The following is a 20560-nucleotide window of genomic DNA, read 5'->3' on the forward strand; positions in this document are numbered from 1 at the left end:
AAATTAGAAAGAAATCATTTTTGTCAGAATGAAAAAATCAGACACATTCAAGTACATTAATAATTATCTATACTCCATTAAGCCAGCAATAAAAACAGAGATACAGAGTTAAACAATTCAACAAAAGATACAATTTACAATCAATAGCACTCACATGTCAAACACAGCAACAGACAAAGAAGATAAGCCTCTAAACCTAAATGATGACAACAACATTATTGAGCTGTGTTTGTCTCAATTCTTTCTTCAACAATCATTTCCTTTCAATAAGGTTTCTCTCCATAGTAATTCCCGGGAGGATCATAGTTACATGTCATAAAAGTACCTTTCCCTTCAGAACAAACAACACTAGCACATCCAACTCTCCTTGTATCACCCCACACAACCTGTGTATAATGTCCACACATTTGTCCATCAACACAAGAGTTATGCCAATAATTGTAATACTTTTTCTCATCAACCCAAGCACCCACTGCTTGTGCTGGATTCCATTCATCACCACTCCCCCAGAAAATGTTCTCGCCGTACGGGCCGTTAGAATGCTCCAACGCGCAGTCGTTACGCCGTTCGTTCGCGTACCATTGCGCGTAATGAGTTAGCTTTTCGTCCCATACTAGGGGATGTAACCCCACAGCGGCCCGAGCAATGTTCTGAGGAATCAGAAATTGGTTCGGGAGGCTGCGGTAATTCGAATGTTTTTTGTTTGGAATATAACTGCCACTCGCCGCATGGAAAGTGAACATTAACAGAGAGAAAATGAAACACCTAAGACTCATTTTGAGGATGTTTGTTTTTGTTGTTGTTGTGAGAAAGCATGTGTGAGAAGGGAGTATAAATAATGAAAATGTTGGGAGTTTGAAATGAGTGAAAGTTTGCAATGTCAACTGTTTTAGATTGCATTTAGTGGCATCCATGTTCTATTATCGTTGATATTTAATTGAAACGGTTATTGGTTTTATTTTTTGTGTTGATTTTGATTGGTTGGGGAGTAGTAAATGTCCACATTTGTAGGCCAATGATGTTAAGATTCTCTTTTGTTAGCACATGGGATGTGTTACTTTTTTCTACCACGTCTGATTGGATATGTCCGTGAAGTTTTTTTTGGTTTTTTTAATGTAACTGAAAACCGGCCGTGATTTAAGTAGTTTAGATTTCACTTTCTTTAGAGTAATATTGAGTAATTTAAAAAATTATTAAAAATTAGAAATGTTTTTATTTGTATTAAGGTAGTTATATAACTAGTTGATTTGATGTTTTTTTTTACAAATACTAACGAGAGATGCTAAAATAGATTGGTTCCGTTGAGTTTTTCAACTCCCACTGTTAATTTGGCTTGTCCTATCTAACCCGTTAAATAAATGGGGTTGGACAAAATAGATTAGTAAAAGAATAAAAAAAAAATTATATATTTTTAAAATGAAAATGGGGTTGGACAAAATGGATTAGTAAAAATGTACAAAAAAAAATTATACATTTTTTAAAATGAAAATGGAAGAAAAAATGCATACGGAAATTAAAATAAAATTAGTTATATACTAAAAACACATTCATACATTTCACCATCGTTATTTGTAAAATTTCTTTTTGTTTGTTTAAAAATTTAGATTAAGCAAGTGGAAATGAATATGGTGAACACTTTGTTTTAAAAGTTTTAAGTTATTGGAAGAAGATTGTTATAACACACATCAATAGTTTGAAATAAAGATATGGACAATGTAATGAGTAAAAGTCAAAGCTTCAAATAAGGTATTTGATGCATTTAACCATTAATCAGATTAAATCAATTCTAATTTTAATTTTTTATAGAATAGTCAATAATATGATTATTTAGAAATCCAATTCTTATCAAACCTAATCTTTACAAATTAAGACTATGAACGTAATAAATCTATGAAGCATGCAATTCTAGATTAAACGATAAATCCAACAGCTAGCGCAAGCATACAAGAAAACTAAATGTGTGTGTGTAAGAGAGAGTACCAAGATTTATATTGGTTTCGTTTTATCGTTGCCGCAAACACCTAATCTAGTATCGAATGGTAAAACATCAAAAATTTGAATCTTCCATTATATTCTTGGTTTAGATTTTAATTACAACAACTAAATTGAAACAAAGATAAACTATAACAATCCAATTTATCTTCTTTTTTGCTTCTCGATTGATCTTATCTACAACGAATTGCTCAACCACTTGTGATCTTCACTCGATTACCATATTTAACCTTTGACAAATTTTAACTTTGAATGTTCATTGTTCTTCACTTAATCATGAGCTTTAAATCTTGAATTCTTTTCTTCAACCTTGACAACTTGTAGATCTTCACTTGATCCCAAATTTCAATCCTTGAATAATTCTTCTTCAATAGGTTGACTAATGCGCAAAGAAAAACTCCATACCAATGGATAAAAGATTCATTCTCTTTCTCTTCAATGAATTTTTTCTCTTGAATTTCCCTAAGATCAAACAACTGCTAAGAAATCTACACACACTCCAAAATGCATAATTAGAACACTAATGACTTCTCACAATCTCTTATCGTACACACCAACATGATAAATCTCCATGAAAATGACGAAGATGAAGATTTGAGAGAGAAAATAAGTTTTTCTTTGTAAGTTTTTTATCATAAAAAATTATTTGATCTTGCTCTCTTGATAAGATTTTTCTCATCAAGTTCTTAATTTATGAAATGAAAATACTATTTATATGCACATGGGATGATGCATAAAATTAGATAAAAATGAACTAAATGACTTTATTCAAATGACCCATGAATCAATTCAAATGATGAAAAATGAATATGATTATATCCAAAATGAACCAATTCATTTTCAATTTTGAATTGGATCATACTATCCATGAATTTATTCATTTGTCCTTTAAATCAGGTAAATCATTTTTATTGACTTGATTACTGCAAACAAAAGCAACGACGGGTTTAGATGCACTTTAGTGAAGTGAGTTAAGATGTGAATGAATTGAGTCATTTTTTGTTTGAATTGGATCAGACATTTTAATTTATTTGATTCCTACAAACAATAGCAAAAATGATTTTAAGACACTTTCATGAATCAAGTCAAATTTAGCTTGAATTGAGTCAATTTGATTTTGTACTTTGAACCAAGTCAAATTGTGAATTAATTGAGTCACTTTGATTTTCCATTTTGAATCAAGTCATTTGAGCTTTGAATCTATTCAAATAACTTTGACTTTAGTCAACACTTCATTATATGCATTGAAAACCTATTATTTGTGCGTGTGTGTGTGAGAGAGACATTAGATTCAATTTTAAATTTATTACGTTGTTTATATCACTTAAATAATTATATTTATATGACTTTAGAGTACTTTTACTTTCTCTTAAAGTTGTTTCGACATACTATTGAGATAGTGTTAGGTTTGAATGGACAGTGTGTCATAGTTTTTATTGTTTTGAGAAAAATATTCAGACCAATATATTGAATATTTCTCAATAGTGGTATCAGAGTCTAGTTCACATGTTATCTTTGTATAGAATGTCTATTTGACCAAGATTTTGAAACCGTGTGCTTCATTATACATTGCATCTTAACCCAAAATCTGAAGGCATTAAATTTAAGAGATTACTTTTCTGGCCCTAAGTGTTTCTCGCCCACCACAATGAAATTTCATAAATGCCCATAAAATCCAAATTTTAGACTCGATACGCATCCAAAATAAATATAAAAAAACAAAGTGAAGGCCAAAAAAGCTGGAGATTGGACTCCGGACCTGCCCCTTACCACACCACACCCATTTCTCATAGCCAAAACCATTTAACACTTAATAATCAGAATTCTAATCTTCGTATTTTTTAAAGATTCTAATCTTTGGGCTTGTTTGATTAATAACCTCGCGCTAGACCTTTCCCTCATTTCCATCATTTTTCGAGATTTCTCGTTTCTTCTACTCTATTCATAACCTCGCGCCAGACCACATCACAAACTTTCTCAAAACTCAAAATAGAGCCCGTGAGAAAACTCCATTTCCATCATTTTTCGAGATATCTCGTTTCTTCTACTCCATTCATTCTCTAGAACATAAACCAACCACTAATACACCCCGTTGAATAAAGGTTTCTCAATTTTCAAGTTTTTCTCACAATTTGGTAAGTTTTTCATTTCAATATTTTTTTCTTGATGAATGCATTAGCTAAATAGGTTGGTTAAGATACATTAGGTTGTAGTTAAAATCATAATAAATTGGTTTATATATATATATATATATATATATATATATATATATATATATATATATATATTATATATATATTATATATATATATATATAATATATATATAATATATACACACCACACACACATATGGTGTAAGGGTTCTGTCCTTTTGTGTTCTATAACTCTGATTTTGTCTAGAGATTAGAATCCAGACCATGGGTTCGGAGAAAAAAATTGAGATTTTACATTGTTTGTTTGATCTTTAATGTTTTGTCTTTTCGATTTGCCTTCTTTGATTATGATATGATTTTTATAGTGTAATTACAAATAAATTATTTTATAACCAAAATATTCTTTCGTTCGGAGGGAAAAGGCTGGAGCATCTCGTCTAAATGTTGGTGTAATTCATTTGATGCAAGAGCATCGTTTTCCAAAGTTCATGTGTCTCCAGCATCGTCCTCCCGCAGATACAAGTCCCCTATTGTTGTTAATGATGCCCCAGAAGTCAATGTTGTTGACACTTCTATTGTCCTTCATAATGTTTTTCCAAAAGTCCCCTTAGACCTGTCATTCCTACTATATATCCAGACCATGCTGCTAAGTACGTGTGGGATGGAAAGGTAATATAAATCTTAAATTATTATTTTAAATATCTATATTATAATATTTGAACTTTCTGACAATAATATTTTTTTTACAGTATCGTGATACGTTAAAATGTATCTGTTAGAACAAGATTTGGTTTTACATCTATATCTTGAGTTTTGATGATGACAATGTTGTATTTGTGTGAGAACAATTTTGGTAATCTAATGATTTGTTATTGTGTAGCTTTAACAGAAAATTTTGATTCTGAGTATATTACGTGCAGCGTCATCAATTTCTGAATATTATGTTCCAAATTCCGCTTTTGCACTAATCATGAGAAATTCTGAAAGATGTCAAGTTGTTGCTGCAATGTTCTTTTTGCTTCTATGCTGATTCACTCCTGAGAAGTTTCTTAAGAGATGTTATGTTGTTGCTGCAACATTCTCTCTGCTTCTGCTTCTGGACGTGACTTTGATCATCAAGCTTCTGAAGTTTTGTTACTTAGATGAAGATTCTGAAGATCTCAAGACAGATGTTGAGGTTATCAAGGTTCTGACTGAAGAGTCTGAAGATTCTGAAGATACTGAAGATCTCAAGCCAGAATGCTGACGTTATCAAGGTTCTAACTGAAAGTTATGGGCGAAGGACTGTACGTTGTATCACTCCTTTCACCAATTCAACAGTGGGCAACCGCTCTATTGGTATCCCCATTTTACCCTACAACAATTTCTTTTCTTATGCTATATAAGTAGGACTTGGAGACTTGAAGAAAAAACTAAGACACACTACAATATTTGACAAGTCTGTTTCTTTCTGAAAAACTATCATTTTTGTACGTAGTTTTTCTTTAAGTGTTTGTTTTTCATTTGTGTAAAATCTGTTTGTGTAGAAGCATCTTGTAAACACAAAACTTTTGATTCAAACTTGTTGTTTGTAATTCCTTAAGGAGACTAGGGTATAGTCGGATCCTTGAGAAGACGAAGTAAGTTATTCTTTGTGATTCCTTAAGGAGACTAGGGTATAGTCAGATCCTTGAGAAGGCGGAGAAGATTATTATTTGTGATTATTGTAATCAGTTGATTATAGGGGATTAAGTCCTTGTGTATAAGGCGAAATCACCTTGGCGGGTGGACTGGAGTAGCTTTGAGTTTCAAACGAACCAGAATAAAATTACTTGTGTTTTTATCTCTTTGTTATTAACATTTGTGCGATGTTCTTGAGTTAGTAAAAAACTTTTGTTTTAAAACCCAATCCCCCCCCCCCTTTCTTGTGTTTTTCACACCTTTAATTGGTATCAAAGCTCCGGTTCTGATTGTGATAAAAGTTTTATCAACACTTCGTCGTGTTCAGTACTAATATTGTTTGTGTGAGAAAAAATGGCCGCTGTTAACATTGTTAACAACAATCAGAGAGATAACTACAGTGTTAAACCACCAATTTTTTATGGTGAGAAATTTAATTACTGGAAAGATAGAATCGGAAGTTTCTTTCTTGGATATGATGTTGATCTCTAGGATCTTGTAGTCGATGGCTATGTTCACCTAGTTAATTCTGAAGGAAATAATATAGCAAGAAGTGCTATGATAGATTAACAAAAGAAGGATTTCAAAAATCATCATAAGTCTAGAACGATGTTGCTTAATGCTATCTCTTATACTGAGTATGAGAAGATAACTAATAGAGATTCTACTAAGTCTATTTTTGATTCCTTCAAAATAACTCATGAGGGGAATGCTCAAGTAAAGGAGACAAAGGCTTTAACCTTAATCCAGAAGTACGAAGCGTTCAGAATGGAAGATGATGAAACTGTTGAGACTATGTTCTTAAGATTTTAGATGCTTGTTACAGGACTGAAAGTTCTGGACAAAGGATACTATATAGATGACCATGTCAAGAAGATGAACCTCAAAAGCGAGGTAAATTTGTTGCTCTAAAGTCTAAGCCTGAGAAGATAAGAGCTTATCAAGCTGAGGAAGAATCAGAAGTTTATGATGAAGACTCAAAAGATGATGATGAGTTGTCTTTGATTTCTAAGAGGGTCAACAAACTCTGGAAGCACATGAAGAATGGTCAAGGAAAGTTCATAGGAGCTAGAAGGATTGCTGGTCATTCTGATTCTTCGTCTAGACAGAAGAAGCATGGTTCTGGTAAAGAGGTTATCTGCTTTTAGTGCAAGGAGCCAGGACACTAAAAGAATGAGTGTCCTAAGCTAAAAAGGACAGAATGCCTAAGAAGAAGTTTTCTAAAGGCAAGAAGGTATTGATGGCTACGTGGGATGACTCAGAATCCGAAGAAGAATATTCTCACGAAGAACAAGCCAATGTTGCATTGATGACAACTACAGTTGATCCAAAAGATTCTGAAGAACCAAAAGACAAGGTGTTGTCATAATAAAAAATCAAACTCCGATTTCTGAAGAGATATTTTTTGAACTATCTTGTTCTGAAAAGTAAAATTTGAAAACTAGAGGAAGAAATAGTCTTAGAAGCTTCTGGTACTGATTACGTCATTAGATATGACAAAGCATTCTAATACTTTCTTGCTAAAAGAATAGATAAAAGAAAAATGGCTTCTTTGATCTATGGAGTTAGCAGAAATGACAAGAAATATTTAGGTTATACAGAAACTATAAAACCTAACGAATGTCAGATGGTAAAATCGAAACCTCTCTATGAGCATTCCGTGCCTGCTGGCACTAAGCTTAATGTGTCTCCACAAACACAGAAACTTACAAAGGATAAGAACTCAGTTCTGAAACCTAAGTATAATTCTCAAATTTCACTTGATTATCCTATTGCATAAAGATCCAAAGTTGTAAGAAACTCTGGGAAAACTAACAAGAGAGGACCTAGAAAGTGGGTACCTAAGGATAAAATAGTTTATGTTGCAGACATCCTTAGAAGCTCAGTTGAAACACGAGTCATGGAACCTGGATAGTGGATGCTCATGACATATGATGGGAAAAAGGTCTATGTTCCAAGATTTAGAACTTAAGCCTGGAGACTTCGTTGGTTTCGGGGGAAACTAGAAAGGGATGATCATTGGCTTCGGAACTATTGGTAATGGTAAACTTCCTTATATTACTAATATTATTTTGGTCGATGGTTTGATGCATAACTTTGTAGCACCTCAAATTTGCACCCATCATTGTACATACATTTTCATATTAGGTCATAGCATATCATGGTCCATTGCATAGCATTGCATTGCCTCTTTTGCCTCAAGTGCAAGCCAATCAAGAAATTAAGTCAAACTGGTCAGGAGATCAGTCAGTCAAGCAAGCAAGCACATTTATCAAGGAGCCAAGGCCCTAGGGTTTGTCCAACAAGTTCACACGACTTGGAGGTCCATTTGAAGTGTTCAAGTCAAGGGTTGAAGGCTTGGAGGTCATCAGTTCATACACAGACAGTCAAAAACCCTAGAAAGTCAAAGACAGTCAACAGTCAGTCAAAGCAGTGGATGGTGGCCATTCTTGTGGAGTTTGGGCACCATGATCAATAATCAAGAGTCCATACAACTTGGGACATCATTTGAAGTCAAGGTCTCAAGGAATTAGGGTTTGGAATTCATCAGTCAATGCACAGTCAGTCAGAAACCCTAAAAGTCAACTGTTGGTCAACTATCCATTTAATCAGTGATTTGATGATGGGATTTGGTTTGAGAGAGTTTATTCATGTCCAAATAGGCCTCATATATCATGTCAAACACCATCATGGAAGAATTTGAAGCCAGATCAGAAATTTCCCAAAATGGAAACTGGACCTGTAACTGAAACTTACCAAAAATGGAAAGTCTTGATCCTCAAACTTACATCATGATACAAGCTTCAAATGAATTTTTGCCCAACATGAAAGTTGAAGATCTTGTTCTCCCATTTCCAAAAAGTCTAAGAACTCTCAATTCCCATGTGTGGTTGGCAAGTTATGATCGAATCGATTTCAGAAATTCTTGAACTTCAAAAGGCCATATCTCTCAAACCATTTGGCCAATTTTGGTGGGGTTCTTTCCTACAAGTCACATTTGATCCCCTCTTTCCAAAAATATAAATTTCATGTGCCAAAACTTCACCAATCAAAATGGCATTTTTTGACTTGTCTCATTTAAATTCAAGTTTGACCAAGGGTTGACTTTTTGATATAATCATTTTTTTTCCATTTGGACAATCAAAATAGCTCAGAAATTTGGTTTTGGTCATGTTTGCAAGCCCATTCTATGTAGTACATGTAGCCCATGCTAGTTTGCTTGAAGTTTGGAAAGCAAGTACACTTTCACCCATTCCACTCCATACTTTCATGGACCATCCTTTGTACCTCAAGACAGCAGAGGTTATCATGAATTTTCTGCAAGAACAAACACTAGACAAGCCACATTGGACAGCAAGAACAAACCAACTTCACTCATTCTCTCAAACTTCATCTTTTGTGCATTTCTAAAAATCTGTCAACATGGGCCAAAGAACAAAACCTGGCCTTGCTTAATACAATATCCAACATCATTTTCTGTCATAGAAAACCACTAGGAGCAGCCATCATCTTGCAGACAAACATCATTCATCCTCTAAGAACATTCACTTTGCTTTTGGCATTTTCCAATTTTCTGTCCAAGAACTCAAAGAGAACAAAACCTTGCATTGCTGTTTCACTATTTTTTCACCATTTTGAACCTGTTTTCCACCACCATCCTACAGCAGACCAACCACAGAAATTCATGCTCTAAAAAACTGCATCCTTTGGCATTTTCCAAAACCAGTCAAGAAACTCCAAAGGACAAAACTTGGCCTTGCCTAAAACATCATTCAAACAACATTATGGACCTGTTGCAACCACCTTCCTCCATCTGTAAGCTCCTTTTCCACTGATGCATTAACAGCCATTCATCCACGACAGTCCAAGTTTGAAGCCCTTCCAAGCCATTTCAAGCCAAACATCAATCATCATCCATCATTGGAAGGCTTGTGGAGCATCTGTTTTAGGCCAACAACATCAAAAGACCACTGTATCACAACTGTCCATCAATTTTGGTAAGTTTTCGAGTATCACCATTTGATAAATGAATACATGCTTTTAAAAGATCTCTTGATGCTGAGCTCAACAGTGGTCGTGGTTTTAAAAATGATTGAATATTTCCAAAGATATGTTGTTTTGAAGTTTGATGATGGATTCTTTTCTTGCTCGATTCATGAGTTATAGCTTGTTTTAATGAAAACCATGATTGGATTTGGGTTGTATGCTGTTTGCTGATCATGATGTTGTGTTTAATTCCCATTTCTGGGATTTTTGTTCATCATTGATGATGAACATTACTGTAGCAAAACCCTAAGTATGTGTTTTGTGGCCCAGAAACCATGCTGCTCGTGTTACTGTTCCCATCAACCCAGAACCAATCAAAACATTTCCCTTCGTCGCCCAAAACGGCGCGTTTTGATAAGTGGCCACGTTATTTACAAAAATGCCATGGCCGGACCCCATTGAACCATTAAACCATGTGTGTTTTCAATTATTATTTCATTTTGATGCATCAACTTACAAAAATCATTGTGCATCCAATTTTAATCCAAAAATCATGGGATTTTTTGTGTTGTGTTCCTCATGGTCTCTACTTTTTTATCATTATTTTTCCAGAATTTTGTGATCAATGGATTTTAATTGGTGCTAGGGTTTGTGACATGTGACCAATTTTTGTACACTTTGCCAAAACATTTGTGAAATGGTGACACTTCATTCAATGGCTCCCAAATTTTTTGTGCTTAAACTAGACACACTCATGGTGATTTTGGTGTAGAGTTTGTGAATTTATCATTGCTGGTTTGTGAGTTATGAATTTTTGAATTAGGGTGTGACAATTTGTGTCACACCATTGATGTGCAACTTCATGATTTTCATTACCATGCTTCTTGACCTCCAATTGATCTGATTTTTTGCATGAACCTACTATTGTATGTCTAGTTTATATGTGAATTTTCTTGGAATTATTTGTGGCATTTCCTAATTGTTTGAGATTTTCTCCTCTATTTAGTCAAATGTTGACTTTTTGTGACACTTGTTCCCATTTCATTTGTGAAATTCTCATACATTATTAGATGGACATGAAATTCTACATGAGATAACTAGACATCCTCATCTTTGCCATGGTTTTGACCCCATTCATTTATCATATGCCATATCTGATTTATGAATTTTCTAAGTTGATGCATGTTTGGTTGACTTCATTGAGCATGTTCAAAATTGCTTTGCCTTTCTGATTTTCATTGACTGCCTTCCACTTGTCCAAATGAGATGAAATTTTACATGCTTACCATGCTATGGATTGTGATTGACCATGATTTATTTGGTGATTTTTGGAAATGTTTGAGATTGCTTTTGATGCAAGTCTTGCTGTTGACTTCTATGAGCTTCTAAATGCCATGTTTTGACCTAATTTGTTCATGAAATGATGATGATGATTGATATGAATGTGAACCCAATTGGTTTTGTTTCTTGATTGTGTGAACATGATTTTGGATACTTGCCCTTTGCTGTTTTGACTTTCTCACTCATTTTTGACCCTAGGCTTGTCCTAGTGGTCCCGTTACTCACCTTTGAGTTTATGTTTTCAGGTTGACCAACAAATGACCAATGAGACCGATTCTTTTTGATTGAGCTGGCTTAAATATCATTGTCTAACATGTTTTGTTTTGTAGGTGGCTTGGCTCACATGCTTTGAGCCTTGTGCCTTGCACATTCACTTGCTTGTGTTGACTGGTTGACATCTGTTTCACTTTGATTTAACTTTGACTTGTATACTGATCTTTTTGACCATTTCAGGTACCTTTAGTTGCTTAGTTCTTTGAACTTGCTTTGCTTTGCTTGTATAAGCAATTTGCATTGAGGTATACTTCTAATCTTCATGTAGTCTGGAAGACCTGGCCTGTTACTTGGCCAGGCAACTGTCTGAAGCCCTCCTTAAGAGGCAATGTTTGTGGATGTTTAAATTTGTCCTTGTACAGAGTCAAAGACCTCCTAAGTGAAGAGGCAATTGGCAGAACCAAGGGATAAGCAACCTATCCCCTGCTATTCAGTGTGTCTTTTGTTTTGCTCACACCACTGTGTTGATGCATTACAGATAAAAACCCAAGATCTTGCACAATTGTACAGTTGAGTCAGTTTTAAATGTGTAGAAGGGTTCCCACTTTCTGAACCCACACATTCTTGTCTTAAGCTCTCCCAGGCCAGGGATAAGAGCTGTGAAGTCTTATCTTCACTCACCTTTCATCTGCTTCACCTTAGTCTCTCAATGGCAAGGTTAAGAGCAACATTTCACCCAGTTCCAGAGGTTTGTTTGTTGAGGTTGATATGACCCCTCGACTAAAACCTAACCCTTGTTTGAGCCACTTGCTTGTGTATAGTGTGTGCTATCTGTGCTTGTAGGATTGTTTGACTTGCTTCCTGTGCAAGTTAGGATTGTTTGACTTGCTTCCTGTGCAAGTTAGGATTGTTTGACTTGCTTCCTGTGCAAGTTAGGATTGTTTGGCTTGCTTCCTGTGCAAGTTAGGTGTGTGTGTGGCTTGCTTCCTGTGCAAGTCATGATTAGGATAGGCTGGCTCCCTGTGCCAGTTAGCTAGAAACCTTAACTTAGGGATGATTTGCATGATAACATCTAGGCTCGAGTCGTAGTCTCCCTAGTTGTGTCTCCCTCTGTTATCTGGTTAGGCTAGTCCTTTATCCCTCTGTAGGGGAACTACGTCGCCCTGATCCTCATACCAGATGAGGTACGTAGGCAGGAGATGAGCTGATCTCTCCGGGCGCCCTTTTTCTTTTGAGTGTGTAGTTTGACAGTTATAGGCTCGAGTCCCCGACTCCCTATTACCTTGTTGTCTTGTTGTGTGCTTGGAAGCTGATGTAAGTCCATCAAGTGGCAGTTAGGTTCCAGTGTGCGTGTGTTTGGTTCGGATGCTGATGTAAGTCCAGTGATTGGCATTCAGGCTCCATGTTTGCCTTCTTGAGTGCGTTTTGGTTCGGATGCTGATGTAAGTCCAGTGATTGGCATTCGGGCTCCACGTTTGCCTCTTTGTGTGTGTTTAGGTTCGGATGCTGATGTAAGTCCAACGATTGGCATTCAGGCTCCACGTTTGCCTTTGCCTGTGTTTGTTCGTGTGCGTGTCAGCCGAGCTACGAATGCTCTGATTCTTCTCTCGTCCGAGAAGATACGTATGCATAGGATGCGATATCCTAGCGAGCATGTGTTGTCTCCCCAGTCCGAACTACTTCGACTCTGATGTCTATGCCTGATAGACTAAGTAGGCCCAGGATGCGATATCCTGCCGAGTCAGTTTCAGTCTGTTTTCTTGTGTCTCTTTCAGCCAGTGTGTGTGAGTGTGAGCAGCGTTTTAGCAACCATTTATCCTTCCTTTTGTGCGTGGATCCCGTAGAGTACTACGGATGCGTAGGGGTGCTAATACCTTCCCTTCGCATAACCGACTCCCGATCCCATTCTCTTTGGTCGCGAGACCATGTTCTTTCCTAGGTTTACTCTGAGCGTTTCCTTTCCCTCTTTTGGGATAAATAACGCACGGTGGCGGCTCTGTTGTTCTTGTTTTCCCGCCGGTTTTTCGCGTGATGCGACAGCTGGCGACTCTGCTGGGGATATAGAGAAGTTGACCTGTGCTGGTCCATCTTCCCTGAGCGAGTCTCTCCTAGCGCTCTCTAGGTTAGGATTTTGGTTGCTGTTTGTTGTATTTATTGCATTCATTGTATATATGTGCACTTACTGTTTGCATTTATTATTTGCATTAATGTTTGCATTTCATTCATATTCATCTGCTGTGCTGTCTGTGTTTCTCTGTTTGGGGGGTGGGAGTTACATGAGGTAAAAGGCCCAATACCCAGGCTATGAGTGAAATCTAGGATACTTAGGAATAGAGTGATTCATGGGAAGCGGGTGGTATTGCGCCACTTAGCAGAACATTGATATCACGAGCAGTTCAGACCCTGGTGGGATATTGTCGTTACATACTTCAGGTGTGTATATGATGGTATTCTGCGAAAGGTTATTTATGCTGCGTTTCTCTCGACGTTACCCTGGCCTAGACTACACCTGTGAGTGGGGAAGGGTTGATCATTATTACAGGTACAGTTGGTGACTCCAGGTACAGATGGTGACTGTGAATTATGGATATTTATTTCTGGGACGCCGGAGTTCTGTCCGTGGTTTATCAGCGGGTTCCGTTTATTTCGGATCCCCGGTTGAATTTGAGAGTACCTGTTCAGAGGAGCTGGCTGTCATCCGTTCAGTGGATGTTCCTGTGATGATAGTGATGTAATCTCCAGTTTCGTTTATTTCGGAGCTCCCCAAGTCGGATTTATGGTGACTTGGTTCCTCAGATTGGTTTCAGATGCCAGTTGATCAGATTGACTTTGGGTTTCAGATGAATTGTGACTCCGAGTTCAAGCCGAAGCTTTGACCCTGTGCCTTGAGACGCACAGCTTGACCAGTCATGTTGCATCATTTGCATCATAGCATGTTTATTTTCAAAAAAAAAAATGCATAAAAAAAAAAAAAAAGTTAACTCGCATACGCATATCCTTTATCAGGATCATTCATATTAAAATAGCATTCGCATCATGCATATCATGCACATATCATCCTTGCATTGCAGACATGTTTGGGAGAGACTTCTCACCCTGGTTCCTGACTGAGACAGGATTGCCGACCGTCGTCCGCACCGCTACTCAACCAGACTCAATCATCAGAAGATTATGGATCAGGTTCAGACAGAGTTGGCTGAGATGAGGGCAAACATGGCCCAGTTTATGACGATGATGCAAGGAGTTGTTCAGGGGCAAGAGGATCTGCGTGCCTTAGCCCAGAGACTGGAAGCCGTGATTCCACCAGTCCACCGTACTTCACCAGTGGATGTACCCGCCGCTGTCACTATTCTCGTCAATGATTATGCCGTGGGTGATGAATTGAGGAGGATCAGAATCAGTGAACAGCCTCTTGCTGCAGAGACTGTTAATATCAGAGCAACCCGCGCTCCGGTTCGCCATCCTGGCTCTTCAAGTTCCTCGAGTACTAAGAAGCCATCCTCTGGGGCACCCAAAAGGGGAGAGATTGAAACAAATGCTGTGCACCGTCGGGGGAGCGCAAACAGAGGACAGTATCGTCAGGCTGCTGCTGTGACTATTCCAGCAACTCAACCTCAACAACAGCAGAGAAGGTCAACTCAGCAATATCAGCATCAACAACATCGTCCTCAGCAGCAGGCTTCCCAGCAAGCCAGTACGAGTAATGAGAGGAAGAAGATCATTTTTGATCCAATCCCCATGTCCTACTCTGTTAGAGCGGAACTTGATTACTCTCAGAGACCCGCCGCCCATACCCGTCAACCCTCGGTGGTGGTATAGGCCTGAACAGCATTGTGTGTATCATTCGGGTGCTCCTGGTCATGACGTGGATAGTTGTTTCCAGCTGAAGATGAAGGTTCAAGACCTTGTGAGGTCAGGTATTCTGATCTTGGAGGACTTAGGTCCCAATGCTAATCAAGTTTGAAGATAACAAGTCCTGGGCTGGCGCCGACTTTTCTTCAGAAGGGTTGTTAGAAAAGCAGAAGCTGCTGATGCAAGAAATACTGACAGTTGTCGTCCCTGATGGGATCTATCACAATTGGGTCACTGTGGGCTTTCCTACAGTTGTTCATAAGTCTTTGTAACAATCACTTTGTTTAAAAACCCTTCTCCCATGCCAAAAGGAGAAGTGATGACATTGTTGGCAACATTTTGTGCAATGATATTTTCATTCAAATATTCATGTTAAACATTTGTTTTTCCAATTGTTTTCCCTTTTCGCTTTTTGCATGAAATTGGTGATCACAAAAAACCTTAAAAAACAAGAATAAAAGCAATCTTTTCATCTGCATAACGATTGTCTTGTTTGATTTTCAAAGAGCTTTTCATATCAAAACCTTTATGCAGGTTGTTTCTCAAACCCATTGAACATAATGATCGGACGTCATCTCCCAATTTTGAATTCCCTGTATTCGAAGCGGAAGAAGATGATGTTGAAAGGAATTCCTGACGAGATTTCCCGACTTCTTGAGCAAGAAAAGAAGGTCACTCAGCTGCATCTCGAGAATCAGCAGAACAGCCAACTAGGGCATTATAAAAAAAAAAGAAAAAAAGAAAAAAGAAAGAGGAGGGTGCAAAACCAAATCAAAAGAAATCCAAATCAAAAGAAAAAGAAACAAAGAAAGAAACAAAAAATAGCACCCTCGAAGTCCCAAGTTGACTGATGCTGAATTCGATCGAAAAGAAGAGATCAACTGCCATGTGTCATGGTCAGTCATATCAGCAGAGAGTGAAGAAAATATTCAACAAAAAGGTCAAGCCTCGTGTGTTCCGAGAAGGTGACCTTGTGCTCAAGAAAGTCTTGTCTTTCGTGCCCGATTCCAGGGGCAAGTGAACCCCAAGCTATGAAAGTCCATGTGTTGTCAAGAGAGCCTTTTCAGGCAGTGCTTTAACACTTACATCAATGGATGAAGAAGTTCACTCGTCCTGTGAATTCCGATGCAGTCAAGAAATACTTCGCCTAAAACAAAAACAAAAAAAAGCAAAAGCTCGATAAGTCGAACACCCCAAGGGCGACTTAGTCAAAAAGGAGCGTCTCGGTGGATTGAAAACCCGAAAGGGCGATCCAGGCAAAAGTTAGAGACATTGAAAAAGAATTTGCATCCCGCTAGATTGAACACCTCACACTGGGGCAATCTAGGCAAAAATTAGGGATTTGGCAAGTAACTGCATCTTGACAAGACTGTGCTCTATATCTGTCATCCGTCAGGGATTCTCGATTCATCATCGACTGAAGCTCTGAATACATCGAAAATTCAGAATGGTAGAGGAAAGGTCATTATGTTCAATGTAGCCCTCTCCAATATATATCACCGATTTCAATTTTGTACAGATCTATGGAGTCTCGCCCCTTGCAGACTACCATTCCATCACATCAATTTGAGCTTTTATCCAATTATTTGCACTCTTATTTGTTTCAATTCAACAAATGTTTTGCATGTTTTAATTGATAAAGTGTCATTGTTTTCAAAATAAACAAATTTTTCAAAAAAATTGTTCTTAAACAAAGTGAACATTCACAATGATGAAAGGATACCTAGGAGACCCACAGTGCTCTCCCGGGGGTGGTATGATTACCAACAGGTGAGACAATTGTTCGTATCCCGAGCATGACTGTATCTTTGTCCTGCAGAACCTCGTATGGTCTCTCCTCAGGGAATTTGCCCGATGCAGTGTCGTTTGAAGTTGTTCATCTTCATGTTCCCGGCAATACATATTCTTCCTCCAAATCCCTGTTAGCCCTATCGTGGGGCATCCCCAGCAAGTTTGCTGTTTCGGACATTATTGTGGGGCAGCTCCCCTAGCAGAGTGTTTACTGAAGACTTCAACTTTCGCCTCTCCAGCAGAGCAGTCTTCCTCTCTCCCCCAACATGGGTGTTTTTCTTTGAAGATTCAGTACCTGGTGGATCGACATCCCCGTAATCCGACATTCCCTCAGATAGATCCCCCAGTGGAGTTGTTCGCATAAGGAGCTTTATCAATGCTTTTGTATTTCTCATCAGAAATCTGGTTGCTTCTCGGTATCCCTGATTTCCAGCACAAGTTGTTGTGGCGTATCCGCCTGTATGTTGAACTCTGTTCTCCGGTTGCGACTGACGATCCCTCCGGAAGCCTTTGGTGGCCTTCCTCCCCTGCAGGATGATGATTGTTCCCTATTGTCCCAGTCTCCAGTGGATTTTCTTGGCTCTCTGGTGACTTTGGTTTTCTCTCCGGATGATTGATTCTCGGACCTGTGGTTTGAGCATGTCTGTTTGTCAGCATTCATCATACATTTTAGGTAGAATGCATACATGCATAATCATAACATTCAGGTACTCATGTTGCAGCTGTTACCGTGTATCTGTTGATGGTTGTCTCCTGCAAATTGGTGATGCAGATCTCCCCAGTAGATCCTCTCCTAGTAGATATGGGTGTGTCTGATCTCTCCATGTAGAGCCAACCCCTTAAGCAGAAAGTGTCTATCCTTTCCTGCCATTTCCCCACTGAGATACATCCTCGTGGATGACGGTTGTTTCCGTTCCCTCCCAACACACGGGATGGGTTTTCCCTATTGAGTTCTTTCCTCATTAGGATGAGTCTTGTTTCAGTCTGCCATTTTGGATCGATCCTAAATTGGCTTCCTGTTGGCTGTCTCTCGTGCTTCCCTGGGGCATAAATGAATAGTCGCTCACTAACCGGCACTCATTCATCTTATCCTCAGCGGAGTTTGTTGGCCTCTACCTACGAACCGGTAGCTGTAAGTCCTTTCTTTATGGTCTTCTACCCACTACCCGGTAGTTGTAAATCTTTTTTCTCACTCTGTCTCTCAGTAGATCGTTTGTTGGCCTCTACCTACGAACTGGTAGTTGTAAGTCCTATCTTTGTGGTTTTCTACCTACTAGTTGGTAGTTGTAAAATCCCACTCTCATCCCCTTGATTGGAGTTAACCCTTTGTGCTCATCCTATCGATGACTGGCTACTTTTCCGTGGTTTTCTGCCTACAAACCGGTAGATGTAATCCCCTCCTTGCAGTTATCAGTATCCGGTTTGCGGTGTTGATATTCTTTTCCCCTCTGGATACTTGTCTTGATCAAGCAGTATTGTCCCCATTGGGTCTTCCCCCTCTTTTTGGATACTTGCTCCGAGTAAGCAACTTTATCCTCTTTTGATTGGTCATCTTTGCATACCTAGTCCTGGTACCGATGCCTTTCTTTTCGGTCGATTTATCCATTTAACAACCTGCAACCCGGTTATGGATAATCTTCCATGCGAGTGTATTATCTACGTTTTGACGGCTATAGATAATATATCTCATGCACTCTTTGGTCAATCTTTCGATTGTTATCCCCGAGTGGAGCGGGTCTCATGAAATACATCTCCAGCAGTGATTTTCCTACATATGGATTGGTTGGGTCGTCCCTAGTGGAGTAGCATTTATTTCTCCAGCAGAGTTCATCCTACCAGTGGATTGGACGGGTTTCTGTAGAAGACTGATATCGGCATCCCCAGCTGAGTTGATTCTACCTATGGATCGCGTGGGTTATCCCTAGCGGAGTAATAGACATTCTCCAAAGCAGGGTTTATCCTATCTGAAGATTGGTTGAGTCTTCCTCCCAGTGAAGTCGCTTTACCATTCCCCAAGAAGAGTTCCCCGCAGAATATTTCCTCAGTCAGGGTCTCCCCACAGGGTTGGAGTACCTGATCTTTTGGCTCCCTAGCCAGGGTTCATTTGCATTTTGCATGTAGTAATCATTGCATCCTCAAAAATCGCGTAGCATTCCCATTCATAAATGGAGCATTACGCCATAGAAAAATCAAACATATGCATTCATATGTTCGAAACCCCATTAGACCGTATTCCCTGCAGAGACGGATTTTTGTTCAACCTGTACAACGCATTGGCTACAGTGGCTCCAGTCAACATTTGGTGTTTATAATCCCCACAGAGGTTTATTTCCTCACCTGTTGATGACAGAAAGTTTGTTTCTCCCCAGTGAGACCTCCTGCAAGTGTTCAGCCTAGCCCTGTCATCTTGAGAATGTCAGTATACCCTGTCAGCACCCGGGTGTGTTGTTTCTTTGGTGTCGGTAAACACCATCTTTCGGTGATTTCCAGTCATGCGTAAGTGTCTGGTCTTCTTTGGCGTCGGTAAACACCATCTTTCGGTGATTCCCAGTCATGCGTAAGTGTCTGGTCTTCTTTGATGTCTGTAAACATCATCTTTCGATGTTCGTAACGTCGTCCCTCCCCTAGTGAAGATTCCTCCTCTCCGTTGGTGTCGATAAACGTCGAGTTCTTCCCGATCATCCGTTGATGACTTGGATGTGTTCACTCTCCCAGAAGAGTTTCCTCCTCTCCGTTGGTGTCGATAAACGTCGAGTTTTTCCTAGTCATCCGATGATGTCTAGTTGTGTCATTCCCCATGTGGACTTACCTCTCCGTTGGTTTCGATAAACGACGAGTTTTTCCCATTCGTCCGTTGACGTCTGGTTGTGTTTCTCTTATTCCCATTCATCTGTAAATGTCTGGTCGATCTTTTTGGTGTCTGTAAACATCATCTTTCGATGTCTGTAAACGTCGAGTTTTCCCATTCATCAGTAAATGTCTGGTCGATCTTTTTGGTGTCTGTAAACATCATCTTTCGATGTCTGTAAACGTCGAGTATTCCCATTCATCTGTAAATGTCTGGTCGATCTTTTTGGTGTCTGTAAACATCATCTTCCGATGTCTGTAAACGTCGAGTTTTCTCCCATTCATCCGTTGATGTCTGGCCGAGTCCTCCCAGTCATTCATTAATGTCTGGTTACCTCTCCGTTGGTTTCGATAAACGTCGAGTTTTTCCCATTTCGTCCGTTGACGTATGGTTGTATCCCTTCCAGTTATTCGATAACGTCTGGTTACCTCTTCGTTGGTTCCGATAAACGTCGAGTTTTTCCTAGTTGTCCGTTGGCATCTAGTTGTGATTTCTTTTCCCATTCATCGTCGTTGCGATGTCTGGATGTGGCCGTACCCTTTGAAAACAAAACCAAAAAATATACACCCAGTAATAAAAATCAAATCCCAGTGGACGTTTCCATTGGTGGATCCCTGTATTGTGCAAATTCTACGGTTTTTGGTATTCAATCCCTGTTTACCCTGAAAGTCTGACAGCCGTTGCTATCATCCATTCGGGTTCCCAGCTGATTGAATAGGGGC

At 38.7% G+C, this 20560-nt stretch overlaps 1 protein-coding gene across 1 annotated transcript; it reads right to left on the reverse strand.

The window, feature by feature from the left end:
• Positions 1 to 52: 52 nt before the first annotated feature.
• LOC127138528 (pathogenesis-related protein PR-1) lies at positions 53 to 923 on the reverse strand. The gene has a single exon (XM_051064997.1). It carries the CDS (start codon positions 912 to 914, stop codon positions 264 to 266), a length of 651 nt encoding a protein of 216 aa, XP_050920954.1. The 5' UTR covers positions 915 to 923; the 3' UTR covers positions 53 to 263.
• Positions 924 to 20560: the final 19637 nt, after the last annotated feature.

Source organism: Lathyrus oleraceus, chromosome 4, assembly GCF_024323335.1.
Source record: "Lathyrus oleraceus cultivar Zhongwan6 chromosome 4, CAAS_Psat_ZW6_1.0, whole genome shotgun sequence".
Taxonomy (NCBI): Eukaryota; Viridiplantae; Streptophyta; class Magnoliopsida; order Fabales; family Fabaceae; genus Lathyrus; species Lathyrus oleraceus.